At 40.5% G+C, this 22644-nt stretch overlaps 1 protein-coding gene across 2 annotated transcripts in view; it reads right to left on the bottom strand.

Annotated features, from left to right (window-relative positions):
• Nucleotides 1-1658: 1658 nt before the first annotated feature.
• The window catches only part of CDK19 (cyclin dependent kinase 19), a 103440-nt gene continuing 82454 nt past the window's right edge, over nucleotides 1659-22644 (bottom strand). For both annotated transcript variants that reach the window (XM_063311171.1, XM_063311163.1), the window contains 3 exons: nucleotides 20280-20358; nucleotides 9602-9904; nucleotides 1659-6791 (listed from right to left, as the gene is read on the bottom strand). In XM_063311171.1, the coding sequence (XP_063167241.1) occupies nucleotides 6660-6791; nucleotides 9602-9904; nucleotides 20280-20358 (514 nt within the window). In that variant the 3' untranslated portion in view covers nucleotides 1659-6659. The remainder of the gene's footprint in view (nucleotides 6792-9601; nucleotides 9905-20279; nucleotides 20359-22644) is intronic.

Raw genomic sequence — 22644 nt, 5'->3', positions numbered from 1 at the left:
TCCTGTAAAATTTGCTGGTACAATTCAAAATTCATAGTTCCATCAATGATGGCAAGCCTTTTTAGTCCAGAGGCAGAGAAGCAGGCCCAAACCATGATTTTATTTTATTTTTTATCCTGCCTTTATTATTCTTATAAATAACTCAAGGCAGGGAACATACTGTACCTAATACTCCTTCCTCCTCCTATTTTCCCCACAACAACAACCCTGTGAGGTGAGTTGGGCTGAGAGAGAGTGACTGGCCCAAAGTTACCCATTGGCTTTCATGCCTAAGGTGGGACTAGAACTCACAGTCTCCTGGATTCTAGCCTGGTGCCTTAACCACTATACTGCAACCACCACATTTCACAGAAGGGATAAGGTTCTTACGCTGGAATGCAGTTTTTGCCTTTTGCCAAACATAACACTTTTCATTCAAGCTGGAAAGTTCTATTTTGGTCTCATCCGTCCATAGAACATTCTTCCAAAAGCCTTCTGGCTTATTCATGTGGTCTTTCACAAATTGTAGATGGGCAGCAATGTTCCTTTTGGAGAGTAGCAGCTTTCTCCTTGCAACCCTGCCATGCCCACCATTGTTGTTTAGTGTTCTCCTGATGGTGGTCTTATGAACACTGACATTCACCAATGCAACAGAGGCCTTTAGTTCCTTAGACATTACCCTGGGGTTCTTTGAGACTTCCCAGAGTATTACGTGCCCTGCTCTTCGTGTGATTTTGGTTGGTCAACCACTCTTGAGGAGGTAACAATAGTGTTGAATTGCCCATTTGTACAGTACATGATCTGCCTGACAGCAGACTGGTGGAGTTCAAACTCTTTGGAAATAGTTTTATAACCTTTTCCAGCCTGGTGAGCATAAAAAAATGGTTTTTTGGAGGTCCTCAAAAACCTCCTTTGTTCAATGACAGACTTCCACACACTTGTGTTGTGAAGATCAGACTTTGACAATGAATTCCCAGAATTGTTCTTTAAATCAGGCAGGACCTCCCACACTCACACCTGATTATCATCCCATTGATTGAAACACCTGACTCTAATTTCCCCTTCAAATGAACTGATAGTCCTAGAGGTTCACATACTTTGGATCATTTTCCTCAATAAATGACTGAAGAAGTTTAATTTTTGACTCATTTGTTTAATTGGGTTCATTTAATCTAGTTTTAGGATTGTGTGGAGAACAGACATGTTTTAGGTCATATTTATGCAGAAATACTGAAATTGCAAAAGGGTTCTGTAATGGGGATCGCTGACTAAGATGGAGAGGGCCCCCTCCTTCTTCGCCAGCAATCCCCAATACAGGTTCATACACTTTTAAGCACCACTGTAAGAGATGCCACACTCAATCTAACCAGGTTCGCCCTTTACAATAACAGAGCTGCTGCCATAAGGACACTGCTAGTCTATCATAATTGCTTTCTGGTGGTGGTGTATTCTAATCTGCTCATAATTTAAGAGTAATTATATTGTTCCCATAGGGTACAGTTGATTGCACAAAAAGCTTCACTTAGAATAAATACTTCTAAAAATCTGAATCATGCCATTTTGGGGGATATGTAAAACTCTTGAGAGATGTGTGAGGAAAGGGGGAAGGTTGTAAATAAAATTGCACTTCGTATTCCTCCTGCAGCCCAAAGTTTACAGATTTCCCATCACACACCTGCTTGACTTCAAACTTTTTATTATTACAAATGTATATTATTTTTATTTAAAAAATTCACACTGAAGCAATTCAAAATAATTACAACAAAAATTAAAATACTGCAGACGTAATGAATGAAAACATAGTTGTTAACAGTCTGTTAAGAGCAATGTAAGGACATTTAAAATAATGCAAATATTTAATGAGAGCAAAGCTTGTTGGGTTGTCCTAGTTGCAAATGCCCAGCACAGCAGTTCTAAATTTTAAGCCAATTATTAAACAGAGCCAGGAAAGGCAAACTAACTTGGGTGGCATTAGGAACTCGATTCCCAATTTATACAACTCTGCCCACCTTTCATATGCATTACTTAAGCAAGTCCAGGTTTGGAAATTATATTGGCCAGTCGCTAAGTAACTAGCTTACTATTCTTCTTACTTATAAATAAGATAGCCAATTGAGATCAATACTTGCTGATAGTGAGTAAAAGGATCTCCACAGATTAAAGTTAGGGGCAAGGAGGGTCTTGCGTGTATTAAACAATGAGACTGGAGATGCTTTTTAAAAAGTTAAGTCATAGACTCATACAAAGAGATATATCCCTCTACATCTGTCTGCTGATGAAATTGTTCCCACCAACAGTATTAATTTCCCTCTCCCCATGGAGTGGTTGGAGTACCCGCTAAAGACTGAGGGAGCACAAAGGAAGGAGAACAAAGTGTTGCATAAACAAAACTTTACTCATTTAAAACACAATGTTGTAATTATCCCCATTTAAGTGTAAGTATGCCATGGAATCTTAACAAGTGAAAATACAACTCTGGACTTGGGAAGCTGAAATATCTACTGCATCTATCTGTCTATCTATCTATCCATCCATCCTCAACAGCCAAAATATACATTGGTAGACCTGGGCTATTACTGATGAACTGAAGAGACATTAAGGAGGACACACAAATATATAATAAAAACAAATACAAGAACTGAAGATGAATATGTGAAATAATATATAAAAGAGAATTGAAGGCAGGCAATCTTCAACAAATAGTTATCCATGAGCAAATAAAACAAATGGAAAAGCAGACTAATTACAGATATAAAACATTATTAAACTGCTGTTAAAAAGGGACCATTTCAGTCCACATTGTGTAATACTTTTTAGTGTCTACAGAAGACAGATATGTTTAAAAAATTAAATAGAATTAATTTACTACTAAATATTTAGGAGATAACAGTGCATTAAAGGACTTTCCCCCCATAAAGCAATACATATTATTCTGGTGGCAAAACATAGATTACACATGATCTTATATACAGTATGTTTATTTTGTCTTAAAACAGTTATCTTTACTTAATGTTGCTTAAGTACCATCACTGAAGATTATGAAGGGGAACTAAGCTTATTACGTTTATATAAAATATTATACATAATCAAATACTTCAAGCTTCCACTTCCCTAACCACGACAAGTCTTCCCAACCTCCCCACCCCACTCCCACCCCACAAGATACAGTGTCACAGATACAGTGCAGGACTTGCAGCTTTCACATGATTCTTCCTTCATTATGCAGTCTGTGTTACAATTCATTTCATCCCTGCTTTGCTAATCCTATTTTCTTGGCCCTTTTCTTTGAAAACCAGAAGAGAAGCATTGCAGAATGAGGGTAGCAAAACTGGTCAATCACTTGCTGTCCACTTCCAAGAGCCAATGAGATAGCAAGGCGAAAGCTCTAGATGAAAGCAAAGCTGCACAGTTATGAACATTTCTGTGTCCTGTGTTTCCATAACATATGACGTACGATTTATTATACAATGTGTTTTGATTTGTGAAATTTCCCCTGAAACAAAGCTATCTCACCTTGGCTCACCTTAGCCCTGCAATACATGAGACACCCATCATATTATATACAAATAGTTCTCCCTAATAGGCCAAGTATGCCGCAAAGCCAAGGTACAAATAGAGAATGAGTGCAGTAAACATTTCAAAAGTGTAAACCTATACTTTCATCTATTCCCCTGTCAATGCTTATTTGGAAGGCCATGAAGTACTGAGCACAGCTACATTTGTATGCACAGACACTGCAGGGAAATGGAGCATCGCAAGCCATTATTTTCCAGCAAAAATGCAAATATATCAATACAGAGAATAGTCATGGCCATCATTCTAGGGGATTGGAAGCTCATGGAGATAAAGCACATTCAACATAGGTTATCACACTGCATGCACAGAGGAAGCCATATTTTGACAGAGCTCACAATAGTTGCAGTTGCAACAAGAAGGCTGGAATAGCAAAAAGAAAATGAGTTGTTCATAACCTGGTCAAAATGAAATCTGATAACATTCTAAGCTGCTGACCAGATGTTAGCATGAATGCAGTAAGACATGGATAAAACCGGAGGCGTATGAAAGAAGAGGAATGTTTTCACTGAAGACTTGTATGGAAGACAGCAAACGCCATCCAACAAAACTAGTTTAGACACATGATGCACAAAGTATTACAAAAAATAAAGTTTTCGGGGGGAGAAAGATCCAGTTATATTTCATCTCAAACAGATTGCTTGTTTTCTTCACTAAATTTTCCATGACAATTGATTTGTCATTAGACAACCACTTGAAATCAACAGTAAATAAAACAATGCCTATATGAGAAGAGTTACAATCGTGGGAAGGACACCTCTGTTATGCTTCGAATCAATTTTCCCTTCCAGGCAAGTGGATCTACTGTCTAATTTGTATTGCAGTCTTAGTGAAAAGCTTTTTTTACTTTTGTTAAGGGGGTTATTATAATATTTCAGAAGAAAAAACAATGAGGCATAAGCTATGCTGTACAGTGTAAATGCCCATAAAATGCTTATATAACCTGGTTTCTTCCTCCATCTCGGTTTTTTAATAATTGTTTTTAAAATACTGAGTGCTGTTTATATACTCTAAAGTACATACCCTTTTACATTTAGTGCAATAAAGTTAGGGCCTTGTGTGCTTAAAAAGCTTCTGCACCATGGTGAGCCAAATTCCACACAAGGAAATTGAATTCTGTAATTTGTACAAATAACACAAATTTGCACTGATATCCAATTATTCCACTTTTAGTAGTCATGGGGAAGTGATAGTGATTATTGAGCATTGAAGCCTTACCCCTGGAAAACCCAAATTCAGTTTCATTCCCCCACATTCTAAAATGTCAGCTAAGCAATGCTTAGTTATCTTCATATATAGAAAAGCAGAAAATCTACTTTAAAAAGAAAAGTCACAATATGGTGGATTCTATGATGAATTATAAATTTCTGAATAAAGCGCACCACCTTATTTATGTAGTTCTTTTAAAAAAAAAATAGATGGGGGAAGGAGTTGCTTCATAGTGTATGTTGCTTCTGTTCACAGATGCTATTGCCTGGTACCACAAATCTCCAATATATAGGATCTGTTCATAAGCTTTGATATTTTTTACTTGAAGTGCTTGTCCAGGATCACAATATTTCTTCAGGAGAAGCAGTGTCAGATCTTAGGGCAGGGACAGGCAACCTAGTGCCCTGCTCCAGGTGTCCTGAACTACCATTCTTATCAGCTCCAACTTGCAAAGCCAATGGCAAGGATTACAGTCCAAAACACTGGAAGGACAGCATGTAGTCTATCCCTGTCCTAGGATAACAAACATTTCAGTGTAGCATATCTTATCTATCACATCTCATCTGGATCAATCACCGCAGTGACACAATGACATTAGATGCATTTTGTACATGAGAAGACCAAGCAACTTCAGTACATTGTTCAAGTACTCCTTTTTCAATATTTGATCTGCTTTAACTGGATAATGAAGGAATAACAGCAACAACAACAATAATGGCTTCTCAAGGTTCATGACTGCAAGTCTTCTGCAACTAGGCAGCTACTTATGCGAGAACAAAATTATTAGTCTTTTAAGGTGCCACAGCACATTTTGTTTGTTTCTGCTGCAAGTTTCAAAATCAAAATTTAACCAAGGTCTAGGTAAGAAACAAATGAAAGACGTACATATATATTAGAGTACACTTTGTCCCTCTACCCAGCCTCCCCAAAGTAGTGGCAAAGCCTCCTTTGCCCTTTTTCCCACTGATGCTGAACTCCAATTGTAGAGGTTCAGCACAGAGCAAAGATACCACTGCAGGTAACAGATAACCACTAAAGAAGACACTACAGCAACCATTTGTTCTACTGGAGCCACAGAAGTAGATGCCTTCTGCTTTGCTTTCATGCCTTAATATAAAGCAAAGCTTCAGTCAACTCACTTGGAAGAAAATGACCAACCATCTATGGGATGCTCATCTGAATGATAAAAGAAACATTCATAATCTTCTGTTTGGTGTTCAGTCCAAACATATAACATGTAATAGCTGCTGCAGAGACTTGGGTTGTATATTTTTCTTTTCTTCTTTTTTTTTAAAGATCTCATCTGAAAACTAGACTACTAAAAAGATAATAAAATACTCTGGAATAGTAAAATCTGCTGTTCTTGACATCCATGAGCAAAAGAGTAATATCCTGTGAAAATAACATAGTGCTTTTAAAAGGTGCATTATACCTGTATAGCTAAACTGGTCTGCCTAGTAAAAAATTAACTATATACAAGCTTGAAAAGCCCAGGAGTTCAAGATTCCAAAAATTTAAAATCCTGGTAAAAGGATTTGGAAAAGGTTAGATTTATGGCAATTACTACAACACGAGAAAGGTGCACCAGGAATCCTTCAACAATTCCATAGGTTAAAGAAGTTTAAGTGCTTGGTTCAGATCAGACAGTTTCATTCGAGTAACCACAATGGAACACATGCGAAAGCAAGCTGAAGGGAAACTTCACAAGAATCTCCTTTATGGCAAAAAAGGATAAGAACTGTCTCTTTTCTCAAAATAATTAGTAAATAAAAAGTTTGCAATTCTAAAATCTGCATCACAATTTGCATTTTTGGTTCTTCTCATGGTTATGAACTTCATATTGCTGGAGTCCGCTCACTGTTAGTTCATTCCTTTCTAACACCCTTTATGAAGTCTCTTTAGTACCGATGAGACTGGTGGGACGAATGGTACTGAGAACTCTGCTGAGATGATGTTGAATAGCCCATTGTATTCTGGGGCTGAGAAGATCCCTGAATGTTGCTTTGGTAACTCAGGCGTGAACTGGAGTGCTACAGAAAAAGCAAAAAATAAATGTTTTTTATGGAGCAGAACTGCCTCAAAAGGGTTGGGGGTGAGGGCATGGGCATAAAATGTTATTGCAGCAAGGTCCCTGTCATTTCCCTTGGATGGATTTATTGTATGTAGGGAAATGAGACTGGCATGTCCATCTCTCCCCCTCTCCCTAACTTCTGCTTTGTCTATGGAATATTTTGCTACTGGTAATAGAGAAAACATAGGTTGGATAACTAAAAGCCAGTTGCTAATATTAATCTTTTAAGAACTAATATATGCTGTAATCTTCAAAGCTTTCATAAAACTGGATTTGACAGCAAGGACAAACAAGATATTAGTGAACTCCTCCTTGAAATCTATGTACAACCAGAGCCTCAAAAACACATCTTCTTTCACAGAGTTGCATATAGAGAGATGGATATTTTCACCATTCCTACTGTTTGCATGTGAGCTAGGTAGCCAGGCCTTGAGCTAAAGGGGCAGACTCTTCAAGGTCCAAGATCATTCTAGATCAGCCTTTCTCAACCTTTTGACCCTGGAGGAACCCTTGAAATATTTTTCAGGCCTTGGGGAACCCCTGCACATTCAGGCTCAAATATAGGCCAGAAGTTACAAATTATATTCGTTTCATTTGTAGGCCTGTATCTATGCATTAATAGTATTCTTAAGCTAAAAATAAAGAATGAAACTTACCTCTTTAATGTGAAGTTGCCCGAATTTGAAATAATTTTTTAAATAAATCGTGATATCCCAGGAAACCCATAGTGGCCTCTCATGGAACCCTAGGGATCCATGGAACACTAGTTGAGAAACCCAGTTCTAGATTAAGGTAGGACTACATTCTGAGCTGCATTTTTAAAAAGCTCCACTTTTAAACAGCAATGATTTTGTGAAGCAAAATCATTGTATAAGGCAGACATGCATACCCATGGGCTGCATGCATTCCCACAAAGTCAAGGAATGGCCCCCAGGTCACCATCCAAATTTATTCAAAGTTTTAGTGACATTCTATATGTTGTGTGTTTGCAGCATCGATAAACAAGTAAGCTCAGCCATGTTTCAAGCATGTTGATTATTGGGGAAAAGGCAATTAAAGATGCCATAGTTGTGAATGGGGCTTTGTAATTTATTTTACAGAGTTGAGATAAAAAGTATTACATTTTACAGGTGGGAGGCCATGATACTGCTGGGTTAAACCAATCAAAAATAGCATTAACTATATTAATATTATTGTTCTGGACCCATTGATTTTTTTTTCAGTGAATCCCTTATATGCTGCTTAATTGCCACTCAGTCCAACTAATGTTTGGTATTCTTGGCATAATCTCTCTTTTCTTTACTCCTTTGAGTTCCTGACTCTCAGGGACAGTTTTCCTGCTCCTAACACAGACTTTAACTTGTGTAATGAACTTATACTTATTCAGCTTTCTTGTTTTTTGCAGCTGCACAGCATACCCTAAACCCTGCCCCACTAATGGGTTCTGGCTTTTCATCCTCAGCTTCATGGTCTATGTTATTTATCTGCACCCCAGATATGCAATCCTACAACAGAATTTGAAGATAATAAGTTTCCTCTCCTTCTTCTTCTAATTTATAATTTGGTATTTTATCCATGCTTTGAATGAGATTATCGAACACTGATTATTGTAATCAACCACAAAGGGAAATCAGTAAGGAAAGGAAATCCTTTTCATTCCATAAAATGTCAATTGGAAAGCTTGTTTGGTATTAGCATACTTAAATATAGAAAACAAATAGTCTAAGTAACTCTTTACATTAAACAAATGAAATAAAGGTGGTGTGTCATTGAGAGACACTTTCTTTTAAAGCCATCCAAGGAGGAAAGCAGCTAGATAAATATAATGAAAACGGCTGTGGCTAATTTGCATTTAGAGAATTCTGAAGAGGGGAATGAAGAATGGGATTCATAAAATTCAGTGCATAATATAAGGAACCAGCTTGATGCCAGGACTTGATAGGCCTGAATATATGTACTGACAGCTCAGCCTTAACTTTCTAAAAAAACACTCCTTCCATTTAATGAAAATACACACATATAGACGCACACACTATTATTTGTGACAGCTAATATATCTTAATTTTGTAAAGCAAATGCATCATATGACTGTTGTTGCAGTTATTACGGCCAGATGAAGTCATAAGTTTGCTAGAGATGATGCACAGAGCCCAATGGGAATAGGCACTGAAAAGACTCATAGGAGAATACTGTGCCATGTAACTAAAGGGATGGTTACCATCAATCTGTAATGACCAGACTGACTTCTTGCACTCAAGCCTGCAAATTTGGATACAGCAACCTACCTTCCACAGGCATTATATTTCAGTTTACATAATAACCAGTCATCATGCTCCATGCTAAGTTAAGAATTATGGGAACCAGTCCATCATATAGAATTACTGCTTCTTTTATACCTGTGAGCTACCTGTGAAACTTTACAGTATTTTCAGCACAAAGATATATGCAAAAAGCTTCACCTCTCTGAATTGGATCTATTTCTTATAATAAAACAAAAGGCTATTGTTTTAATAAACCATATCTGTCTCTCAAACTTTGAAAACTGTCCTGAGCAAGATTTACCTTGAAAAGTGGTAATAAATTATTTTAAAGGCAGGAATATGTGCCTCCATCCATACACACATCCATTCATAAATTGAGCAGGGCCCATAAAAGGCATTCTAGTTCTAGTGCGCGCCATCTCATGGTAGCCTTTCCTACCTCATTTCCCCTTGATCCTTGAAAAGAAACCAAAGAAGATATAAGGAGGACAGGGAAAAAAGGACATACTTGATAGTCTGAAGGCATGACAGGCCCGCCTGAATTCGTGCCTGAAGGCCCAAGGCGTGGTTTCTTGTTTGGAGGCACCTGGTTGAGGCTGGAGTCCTGGCTGTGCTGGAGACCTGCCCCAGTTCCGCCACCTCCTGTTCCGCCACCCCCCGCAGTTCCATTGGTCTGGGTGCTGTTTTGCTGCTGAGGTGCTGCTTGCGGTTGCTGCGGTTGCTGCGGCTGCTGAGGTGCTGCTTGTTGCTGTTGCTGCTGCTGCTGCTGAGGTCCTGTTTGTTGCTGATGTTGGTTCTGCTGCTGTTGATTCTAGTCCAAAACCAAGGGAGGGAGAGCAAGCTGGGATTATCATGAGGTTTAGTCTTTGTGTAGTTTCCATTCCCCCGAGCGCTCCCAGAAAGGTACACAACAGTATACTGGCTCAATAAGGGTTATACTGTACGATGTTTAGAGACCTTGGGGTAATAGGAACGTCTGTACTAGGATGAGAAACACTAAGCTTCACTGGACCATGAACCTTGTTGTATAACTTTGGCTGACCTTCTCATGCTCATCTGATATCAGGTCTCCAACTGAGTAGGCAGGAAGGACTGTGTAGACTTCCTTGCGAAAATGCATGGTATAATAATAAACTTATAATTTAAATACTATATTGGTCTCCCTCTCTTTCTGTAGGTGGTTTCCATTTATTCATCCATTTTTTCAATGTCTTTCTAAACATATTACAATGGCATCTTTTTAAAACTTTGAGTTAATGTACAGGTGACCCACTGGTGCCTAATAAACTGATAAATTATATACAATAGGCTTCTTCATTGCCTAACCAGTATCTTCTGATTATTTTGTACACACAGTAAAAGTTTTGCTTGTCCCTTACATTTTTGAAATAATGATGTGGTTGAATATGTTCATTCTTTGGAGCAAAGACTGCAGATTGTGCAAGGATGGCTTCTTTTGAGAAGTACGTTGCCTTGCTTCCTACTTTCACATCTTCTTCTCTAAGCTATTTAGAATCCTTGTTGAAATATTAAATGATTGCTCTTTTCAAATGGGTGGAGTTTAATCCCTAACATTTGACAGTCCCCCCTAAAACGTGCTGCAATATTCCCAAGCCTGTCATTAATGCCAGTCCATCCAGATCTCATATGAAGATCTTTCTACATTTCAGATTAAGAAGTTATAAAAGTTTTATGCAACAGCACCCTATACAACATCTGTGACTTTATAACAACTCCACCAAAACTCTTTAAATGTACATGCTTCTATGAGAAAAAACTGCCAACGTTCACCAAATGCTGGGATTATCTGTGATAACTAACATTCCTACCCTAAAGCATTATCTCTGGGTGTCCTGATAAACTCAGCACTGTGAGCTAAGAACACAAAATCACACCCCTTCTTTTCCTTCTCTGTCCTTTATCCTAACATTTCCATCATATGCAGAGTTAGGAAAGAAATGTATCCATTTTTGCTGATATACTGACAGTAACTGCAGGACTCCCCAAGTCTCTATCAAATCTTCAGGTGGGATCAGTAATGGAGATGGTCTGCTGCGGAGAAGCCCTTCCAAATCACCAGAGATCTGTTCTGGATTCAGTTGAATACAGGGCACATCCCTGCATCCAAAACTTTTTTCCCTCAGGAATATATGTTGTATAATATTTTTTTAAACAAAAAACATATACTAATCAAGAAGAAATAGCTTGTTTAAATACTTAGGATATAAGTTTTTGTTAATTAACTATTTACATATAACTTCGTTTTATAGGAGAAAGCTCAAGTGAACAGATTTCAATAATGTCTTCTTGATAGGGAATAACTGATGATCTTTGCTTTTTCTACCAAAAGTAGTTCTTTATAATTGTAATTAACTTTGCAAACACATTTCCTAGAATTCTCCATTTGTCAGAATTAAACGTTATAAAATAGATTCTATTTACTATCCCATACACTGACTGCTAAAATTGGGCATGTAAAATTTGCTTTAAATCCATTGCTCAAATTTCAAGGAAATTACCTTTGGCTGTACAGGGAAAAATATCACAGCTTAATGCTAAACTGCATGTTCTTCATGCAGAAAGTCTGAGGCTCACAGAATGGCGGTGTTAAGGAAATTTGCAGCAGAGCAAAAACAATGAGACTTTATTTTAACTTTCAGAACTGGGAGAAGTGTAGCACTAATTTCTCTCTCTCTACCTTGCTATACCCTCCTCCCTACAGCATATTTGTACAGTTTTTATGCATGTCTTGTACACAGGTAAACTTTAAATCAATAGGACAATAAAACAAAGAAGAATTAATAGAAACTGTGACAGAGGGAACAGCCTGATGAGATATAGCAATCAAGAGCTGAGCTATTAACAGCAATTAGGGACAGGACTAGATATGATTCCCAATATTTATTGAGATACAGGCACTTACAGACTCTTAAAAGTCTTGAAGAGTGTGGCGTCACTTCTGGTGAGGAATGGCGAACTGACATCCTGTGAAGAGTGGGAGACATTATGGCGGAAAATGGCGGCTGGATGCAGGATCCAGACCACCGAAATCTCTCCGGAGAAAGGAGAGATCTTGAGATTGCCCATATGTATTCAGGACAGCTGTTTTTTGTGAATAGACAGCAGGAACCGAGGTTTTTGCAGTTGGCTTACAAACAGCTGGGAGTCGCGGGATTCCATTGAGCTTATAGCCATCGATGTGACCTATACAGACTCTAAGTTTGACTGAACCTCACACCCCTTAACCACCTTGGATTTATTATTATTATTTACTGCTTTTTAAAGATTGAGAACCTTGGAAATGGCAAGTTTTATCATATTCACTGGGTGAGTCTTCTTCAATCCTTTAAGAAAGAGGTTTTAATTATGAGTTTAAGATTTTGAAAAAGAAAAAAAAATTGAATGTTCAGCAAAAGGGCAATCGGAGTATTGATTTTAGAAAGTTTTAAATGAACTAAGGGTTCAGATGGACTCAAATTAAGGCTTTGAAATTAATTGAATCCTTCCCATGGGAAACTTTCCGTGTTTACATTTGGGAATAAAAATAACTGATGACTTTGAAGGTTGGTCACTAGAGGGTACCAGAAGGAAACAAATACATCAATGGAGCCTATGAAAGAGAACGTTTAAGAAAATAATTTTAAAGATATATTATAGATTTATTATATTAATATTAAAGATTATTATAGATAAACTAGATGGTGTCATGGAAGAGGAACAAGCTTCATTAGATAAGACTGAAATTGATTTCAATGTGGATTTAAAAGAAAAGATGAAAAATTGGATATACAAATGACACTGGCTGATGTTCTAACAGTGAAAAAGGCAAACAAATACTAAACCAGAAGAGCAATATGGAGAACCTTTTTATATGGGATTTACAAAGGGGACTTGTTAAAGTTATCAACAATTTTGTGAGAAGAGACAGTGAGAATATGAAAAGTGACCTGGATATTCTTTTCATAGCGGATGTACAAAAGGGACTTGTTAAAGTTGTCAATGACTTTGAGAGAAGAGACAAAGAGAATCTGAGGGATTAAAGATTGTTGGAAGAAAAAGGAAAGAATACAAAGTCGGTTTATTTGAACAAGGTTAAAATGGATGGGTTGTTATTTCTAGTAATGTTTAATGGATTTTTGCTGACCAGGACTGGATGACAATGTTTTAAAGGTTTTGTTTATCTGTAAGAGGTAAAGAGAGTTTACTTGTTGTATTTTAAGGATATATGATTAATAAATTTAAGGGAAAGATTTAAAGTGGGTTTATTAGATATAGTTTGTAATAGTTATGTTGTTATTTCTGGTAACCCTTAATGGACTTCTGCTGATCAAGATGGAGTGACACTTTAAAGATCTGTTTATGGAGAATAGTGTGGTATTTGGGATGAAGAGCTGGCTTGTTGTATTTTAAGAGATGATGATAAGTTGTTAATGTTAATTATACTTGCTGGGGTTGAAGGGGAGGTTGCTTTTTTCTTTTTCTTTTTTTCCTGCACTTTTTAATTTTTTATCTTTTGTCGTTTGTATTTTGTAATTATTTTGGAAAAAAATGTCTTGAAGAGTGTAAGCAAAAAGAATATAAACAACGTATGCTTGTGATCAGAAGGGATGCGGTGGCACTGCGGGTTAAACCGCTGAGCTGCTGAGCTTGCCGATCGGAAGGTCGGCGGTTTGAATCCGCGTGACGGGGTGAGCTCCCGTTGCTAGTCCCAGCTCCTGCCAACCTAGCAGTTCGAAAACATGCAAATGTGAGTAGATTAATAGGTACCACTTCGGCGGGCTGGTAACGGCGTTCCGTTCAGTCATGCCGGCCACATGACCACGGAAGTGTCTTCAGACAGCGCCGGCTCTTCGGCTTTGAAATGGAGATGAGCACTGCCCCCTAGAGTCGGACATGACTGGACTTAATGTCAAGGGAAAGCTTTACCTTTACCTATGCTTGTGATCAGGCAGAAAGCAGTATTTGTTAACTTAAATCTCTTCAGTGTTGGGGGAAAAGATCCAGTCACATGGAGTTCTTGGTGCTCTCTGGGCTTGTTTACTTGCAGACATTTCATTACCCAACTACAGTAGGTAACATCTTCAATGTGAGGGAGGGTGGGGTTTGCTCCCTGTTTATATACAGTAGCTTGCCAAGTGTTGGTGGGGGTGTGGTTTTATCCTCGGTAGGTCCTTGATTGGGATATTGTTTTCTGCTTGATTGTTTGCCTGGTGTCAATCCCTGCTTATCTGGGTGTTGGCTGCTGGAGAGGATGTGTCTTCTGGTCTTCTTGTTTCCTTCTTAGCTTTTTTCATTGTCTCTTTTGAATGATGTGTAAATATGGTTTATTTCTATGTGTCTACCGATGGCTGATTTGTCTGAATGCCAGGCTTCCAGGAATTCCCTAGTGCTATATAAAGAGGAAGCAAACCCCACACTCATTTGCACTGATGTTACCTAGTCAGGTAATGAAATCTCTGCAAGCAAACAATCGAGCTCAGAGAGCACCAAGGACTCCACAGTTCAACCCTGAGCTAGGGATATTCTCTTCTACTGGAGATCCAGTAATGCTGAGGATGCATTGGAACAATGGAAAAGGAGGGAAATTTAAGGATGGAGGGACAACAATGGTCCTTTTCTTATACCTAAGATAGCCATGAGTAAAACAAGGGAAATGAGAAGAGACTTGTCTCCTTAAAGCTCCAGTAGCACGAAAGTAACAAAATTAACAGAGAAAAAAATATAGGCATATAAAAGTTTCGTAACAGCTGCAGAGACCCTTATCTCAAACCTTGGACAGGTATGCTTACAGCTTAAGTGCTTGCCTCTTATACTTCATCTATGGCTTTGGTTGATTCACAGCAATAATATGAATATTATTCAAAAACTATGGTTCAGTAGCAGAATTCCTGGAGATAAGTCATGGAAAACAACTACAGAGAGAGGAAAGGAAAGTATCTCTGAGTTAATTATAAAAAGAGCAGGGTATACAGAGTGATGCTGATTGGGACACAGGTTTTCCAATGACAAAGTATTCCAGTGAAGAGTATAATAAAGAGGACAAAGGAGCAGCAGAAAGTCTGGACTGGTTTGGGGATGAGAAGAGAAGGCAACATAACAACAAATCTTAAGAGAGTCAAACAAGACTCTCCTTGTAACGTTTGATCCCAATGTTTGTAGACAAGTGCAATTAAAAGTTGAGGTACAGTAATGACCAAACAACCCTTTTAAACAAAAGGCTCTGGAGTCAGTATGTGTCTCAATGCAATAAATAACTTTCACTTTGAGATGAAAAAAGAACACAAAGCAAAACACATTCCTACCATTAATTATACAACTCTGTTATCACTGCCAAGAATTACAATCAAAGCCATATTTATACTTTTACTACAAGAGATGACACAATATTCAGGAATGATACTGTCCTACGGGACAAGCCAGCTAGAATTATAATCTACAATTGTGCATTAGCCAAAGGAATATGCTTGTGATGATGCCCCAGGCCAAAGTAGCTGATGAAATGTAACTGACTGAAATTTAATCAGCTGGAGCCATTCGTTAATATCTGCAATAACTAAACATATTTATAATTTATTCTGGACTTCAGCAGACTTAATGTCCCAGCAAGTGACAATTCTGAAAAACAAAGCAGAGCAAAAACCAGAGGTAAAGATACCTGTATCTGTATCTATATCTATCTCCTAGACTAAAGCAATCTTAAGCAACTTCTTATTGTTGCCAAGATAATTTTATGGACAAGTCTATGCAGTCACTAGGAGTCAAGCTCCACTCAAGGGAAACTATTTTTATTAAGTCTCAGAATCAAAACAGGGACCTGCTTCTTGGTTGTACTAGGTGATTTGCGCTATGTTGTTTCTCAGCTGCTTTGTATTTTAATTTTTGTAATGCTTGTAATTGTTGTTATTTTATTTTAAATCTGTTCACCACCCAGAGTCACTTGTTGAGATGGGCGGCCACATAAATTGAATAAATAAATAAATAAAATGTGTCTGAAATGTTATTTAAGGGAAACAAAGGTGAATATAGACCACTTACTAACATATTTCATGACATGCAATTTTATTCTGATTCTTAACATCCATAATTTTGATCTATTTATTTATGTATTTATCAAATTTGTCACTGCCCATCTCCTCCCACCGGAGGGACTCTGGGCGGTTTACAACAATATAATCCAAAAATCAATAAATATATAATAAAATTCCAATATAAAATAAACTATAAAACAATTTCACAAAGCTACTAAATATAAATAAAATCCAGATGGCTGTGGTCTCATTCAGTCATTGCATAGGAGGGGCACTTCAAGGCACTAGCCAACCCCAAGTATAACTATTCTCCTCCCTGCCCCAAACCCCGTGGCAGAGCCAGGTCTTCAAAGTCCTCCAGAAGGCTAGGAGCAATGGGGTTAACCTCACCTCTGGGGGCAAGATGTTCCAAAGGGCAGGTGCTACTGCAGAGAAGGCCCGCCTCCTGGACCCCGCCAGATGGAATTCTCTTATCAACGGGGTCCGTGGCATGCCCTCTCTGCATGATCAGGTGGGACGGGCTGATGTAGCGGGGAAGAGGTGGTCCCTCAGGTAGCCTGCTCCCATGCCATGTAGGGCTTTAAAGGTGATAACCAACACCTTGAATTGGACCCGGAAGCAGACGGATATCCAATGCAGCTCGCATAGCAAAGGTGTTATATGCGCCCTTCTAGGGGCACCAAAAATAGCCCGCGCAGCTGCATTCTGGACCAGCTGAAGCTTCCAGGTACTCTTCAAGGGTAGCCCCATGTAGAGCGCATTGCAGTAGTCTATATGGGAGATAACAAGGGCATGAGTGACCGTTCGAAGGGCCTCCTGATCCAGGAAAGGGCGTAACTGGTGCACAACACGAAGCTGCACAAAGGCCCTTCTGCCACGGCTGCCACCTGCTCTTTGAGCAGGAGCTGTCAGTCCATGAGGACCCGTACGTTACACACCGGGTCTGTCTGGGGCAGTGCAACCCCATCCAGAACCAAAGATGACAAAGTCCCGGGTACGGAAGAGCCCTTAACCCACAGCCACTCTGTCTTACCAGGGTTCAGCCAAAGCCTGTTGTTCCCCATCCAGACCCCTACAGCCCCCAGGCGCCGAGAGAGGGCAGTTACAGCATCACTTACCTCACCTGGGATGGAGATATACAATTGAGTATCATCAGCATATTGATGATACCTCATCCCATGGTGACGGATGATCTCACCCAGTGGTTTCATGTAGATGTTGAATAGGAGAGGAGAGAGAACCGAACCCTGCGGCACCCCACAAAGGAGGGGTCAAGGGACGGATCTCTCACTCCCTATCACCACCAATGGGGACTGGCCCTGGAGGAAGGAGGTAACCAGCGCAGAACCACGCCACCCACCCCCAACTCCCTGAGCCGACCCAAAAGGATACCATAGTAGATGGTATCGAAAGCCACTGGGAGGTCAAGAAGAGCAAGGATCGATACACTACCCCCATCCCGCTCCCACCAGAGATCATCCATAAGTGCGACCAATGCTGTTTCCATCCCATATCCGGGCCTGAAACCTGACTGAAAGGGGTCTAGATAATCCGTTTTCTCCAGAACCCTCTGGAGCTGTAATGCCACCACTTTCTCAACCACTTTCCCCAAAAAGAAGAGGTGGGAGACTGGACAAAAATTATCCAGTACAGTAGGGTCCAGCGATGGTTTCTTGAGGAGGGGTTGTACCAGTGCCTCCTTAAAGGCAGTTGGAAACACCCCCTCCCTCAAGGATGTATTGACCATCGCCTGGACCCAGCCTCATGTCACCATCCAGGAGGGACATGGGTCTAGATGACAAGTGGTGGCATTTACTGTCTGGAGGATCCTTTCCACTTCCTCGGGTCCAACAGGATCAAACTGTTCCCAAATAACATGGTAAGTATACTCCCTTGGTATCCCCACAGACCATGCTTCACACTTGGAATCTAACGCAGAGCGGATCCAAGCGATTTTGTCCTGCAGATGCTCTGAAAACTCCTCTGCATGGCCCTGCAGGGGCCCACCTTCCCCAAAAGGGATTGAGTGATTTTAAACAGGGCCGTGGGACAGCATTCTGCAGATGCAATAAGGGTGGAGAAGTATGGATGCTTCGCCGCTCTTATCACCACCAGGTAGGCCTTAACAGCGGCTCTAACCAGTGTTCGGTCGGATTTGGTCTTTGTCTTCCTCCAGTGGCACTCTAGAAGTCTCTTAATTCTCTTCCGAACCCTCAGCTCCTCCGTAAACCATGGGGAGCATTGGGTACGATGAGGTAAGAGAAGTTGCACAGGTGCGATCCTGTCCAAGGCCCCAGCCACCTCTCTATTCCAGGCGGCAGACAGGGCCTCCACTGGACCATGCAGCAGATCGTCAGGTATAACCCCCAGCTCCCTCTGAAACCCTACCGGGTCCATCAGTCGCCGGGGGCAGACCAGTCAAATGGGTCCAGCCTCCCTGTGGAGGGGGCCAGCGTAAGAGAATCTCAGGGCCACCAGGGCGTGATCTGACCATTACAATGGGGATAGCTGTAACTCACCCCTCAGGTCACATTGCCACTGCTCTGACAAGAAAACCAAATCCGGGGTGAGGCCACTGCCTCGGCCACTGCCAAATAATATGAGACAGGCCCATGGCTGCCATGGTAGTCATGAACTCCCGAGCTGCCTCCGAGGCACGCCCCAGGGATGGCAGGCTGAAGTCCCCCAGAACCCTACGTCTGGGGAACTCCACCGCCAACCCTGAAATGGCCTCCAGCAGCTTAGGCAGGGAGGTTGCTATGCAGCAGGGAGGCTGGTACAGCAGCAACACTCCCAGCTGCTCTCGGGCACCCAACTTGAAAAACAGGGTCTCACAGCTGGCCACTTGAGGAGCAGTGCCCCTGAAGGCCACCAGAGACTCCCAGATGACAACTTCCACCCCTCATCCCCTGCCCTGGTATCTTGGCTGGTGCCATGCCGTAAAACCGGCCAGGCAGATTTCCGAAAGGGGCACCCCCCCTTCAGGGCCCAGCCAGGTTTCAGTTATGCATGCCAGGTCTGCCCCCTCCTCGGTGATCAAATCACACATGAGGGGGGCTTTGTGGTTAACAGAGCTGATGTTGAGTAGCAGCAACAGGAGACCAGGGCCCCTATTAATCTGCTGACCAGGGCCTGGGTCTGAGCGCAGAGAGCCAGAACATGCCACCAGTAACAAACACCGGGGGCGTCTTCCTCAAAGATGGCCCGCCCTCTGGCCCCCGCCATAGCTTCCCCTACCCATCACCACCTCAATAGTATAACCCACCCTACAACCCCCAGAGATTCCAAATCCACCGAGCCTCACTCCTGCACCTCCGGAGTCCCCAGCTTGAAATAGAGGTCCCTCCACGCACTCACACATCCTCATACATACACAGTTACCCACAGGGCAATGGCAGGCCCTCTGGCGCACCAGCTCACGCTCTCGGCGCTGTCAGGGCCCAGCCCTGCTCGTAAGTGGCCAGCTGTGAGACCCTGTTTTTCAAGTTGGGTGCCCGAGAGCAGTTGGGAGTGCTGCTGCTGTACCATACTATCTTTGATAGCATGAGGCTCTTCCTGAAGTTTCTAATTTCTTTTTCTCTCAGTTGCCATAGGAACATGAGACATTTTTATACATCAAGAGGGACTCTCTCCAGATTACCTATTTTGAATAGCAGTAGTTCTTCAGGGTCAAAGGTACTTGCTACCTGATCCTTTTTAGTTAGAGATATCAAGGACTGCACCTGGGCCCTTCAGAGTACAAAATGCATGATCATTTGCCACTGATCAATAGACCCACCGTATATCCTCCTCCTACTCACCACTACAAAAAAAGATAGGGCACAAAACCCGTCAGAATCTTTCTTGCCAATTGATGGCTTTTTAAAGACATTATCAGGACATATCAATTAGAGTTTAAGGCCTTTTCCCTTTTTTACTCCAGCTGTATGTTACTACCACTGTCTAAATTTACTAAAGGTTATTCAGTTTTAAACAATCTAATTTCTTGTAATTACCATGTACGAACATGCAGTACTTTTTGAGAATGTCCCATGATGTTGCATTACAATCATTTTGACCAGAAATCCTGGTCAGTGTAACCTTTGATGTTCTGTAAGCTTTCCCCCTCAGGAAACATCACTATTTTTTACTGATGGTAACATGGTCTATGAACTATACCTTATCACCCTTTTCCTCGGGTTCATCTTCATTAAGAAATTCTCGTTTGGGGTATGGAATCTGGCAGCCAGCAAAAACACTGGAACAGAAGAAGAATACAAAGGAATTGCACCATTATGTATTAGCTTGCAATCTTGCATTCATTTAAAAGCATATTACAGGCCAAATAAACTTTTGGACTTAGGAGTTCCACCTCTCTAGCAGAAATGTGAGGGAATGAAAAATGTTTGCTTCCATTTTAATTACTTATGGCTACACACTGGACATATTCAGACAAAATATGGCTAGTGAGTCACTGCCTAATAGTCTTTCTTCCTGAACTAACCATAGTGATTTCAGTTCTGGTCTTGAATTATTTTAGTCTCTTATCTTAGGCTATTTCATTGCGCATGTTAAAAGCAGCTCAGAGTTTCATATTGTCTGCAACAACTACGGATCTCTTCCAATTAGAATTTGACCCCATGCTTGCAACATGGTACACACTGATTTTGATAGGTGGAGCTGATGGTGGAGGAATCCCATGTGATTCTATTGCCATGGACAAATCATTCATCAGTTTTAGACTGATGTCTGCCACAAATCTCTGCAGGGATCTGTTAAAATATTCCTATACAAGTACCTGATAGATTCATACAGTTTTCTAAAATCATTTCATAAATGTTGACTGTTGGCAATACTACTGATACCCTGGCAGTTATGTGTAACATAGAACTAGTCCATGTGCTTGTCATTATTCCTTCTAGACACCTCTCCCCTCTCACAAAACTAAATCAGCCCAATTTACCAAGGAGTGTAAAGTGATGATATGCGTGGGATGTCATTTGGAGTGCAAGTGGAAGAAATGTTGGAACATATTAGGGCTAGAACAGAGTTGAATTCCTATAAATCTGACATAGGTATCAGCCTATGTCAGCCTATACATCTAGTATCAGCCTAGATTGGAAGTAGTTAATTTTAAGAAACAACACTCAGAGCTCTACTTACTAAGATTTTATTACTAATAAAAACACAAGAATTCCAGTGAGTACTCTACTTTCATAGACAGACAGTCAGTCAGTCAGTCAGTCAGTCAGTCAGTCAGTCAGTCAGTCAGTCAATCTAAGGTGGGAAAGTTCTGCTTCTTTTCCTTGTGTTCCTTTTTTGCGAAGAAGGGTCAGGCTGTTTTGGAAATGGGAAATGGCTAATAGACTTCTTATCAGTCTGAGAACCTGCATTACATTCTATTCCACAGCAGAGAAGACATTGAAGACTGCTCACTCTTCTGCCTCCACTGCACCTGTATAGAACAGGACAGCATTGCTTTTCTGTGTGGTGTATCACCTCCTCTACTACGGTACAAGTGGAAGTGAATTGGAACAGTAAATGGTTTTCTGTAAGCAATCTTCATCATTCTCTGAGGATAAACTCAACTGCATCCTATCCTGACATAAACTCATGTTTTGTCAGATCATAGATATATAACCTCAGCAATTTGCTTGACGATGTGGACCTAACCTAACATTGACATCACTGCAAAGAGTTGAAGTTTTACCATAGGTTTATATAACCCTTGCCCCTCCAACCTGATTAAATTAGTTTGGATGTGGCTTGTCCCAAGATGTTAAAGGAGATATTCAGAACCTCCTTTCAGGAAGATGTGTTCCCTCAGATTAAAAGAAGCATAAATAAGAACTCTGCTGAAAAAATCATCTCCTGTCAGCCCTTCCAGGTAAACCAGACATGACTAGATGAAGTCATTCTACTTTATTGTAAGGCTACATTAACAGAATCTTGCAAGTCTGAAGGTACAAATCTCCCACCCACCCCCTATTTATCGCTTGAGTGTTCAGGGCAGGTCTTTCCTAAGTTTCTTCTTTAGACTATTTCCCTCTCTCGGAGTCCCTTTCCTTTTATCTGATCATCCCCTAGGCAGCATCTCTTCCCTCTGTTCCCCAAGGCTGCCCTCACATTCCATTACATCCCCTAGCATAATTGGTACAATTATAGGCTAAATTCAAATATAAGATTCATTGAAAAGGTGATCAAGTAGTTGTCTTGCAGCTCCATATGCAGCTCAATGATAGGTACTGATTTTCTGAACCCATTTCAGTTGGGCTTTTGGTTGGAACATGATATTGAAATTGATTTGGTTGCCTTGATGGATGGTCTATATCAGAAATTGGATGGGGGCACTGTAATTCCTGCTACTTCTCCTCAACCTCTTGGTACTTTTTAATACCTTGTGAATGGCCTGGTGGAACTGCTTGCTAGAACTGAGCCTCAGGGGCATTTTTACAGTGGTTTCTGTCCCTCCTGTTGTGCTGTGTCCAGTAAGTGATGTTGAGTGCTACTGTTCAAACTCTAGGCTATTGGCTTATGGTGTCCA

This window comes from Candoia aspera, chromosome 1, assembly GCF_035149785.1.
Source record: "Candoia aspera isolate rCanAsp1 chromosome 1, rCanAsp1.hap2, whole genome shotgun sequence".
NCBI classification, from domain to species: Eukaryota; Metazoa; Chordata; class Lepidosauria; order Squamata; family Boidae; genus Candoia; species Candoia aspera.
This window is presented reverse-complemented; position numbering and strand designations above follow the sequence as displayed.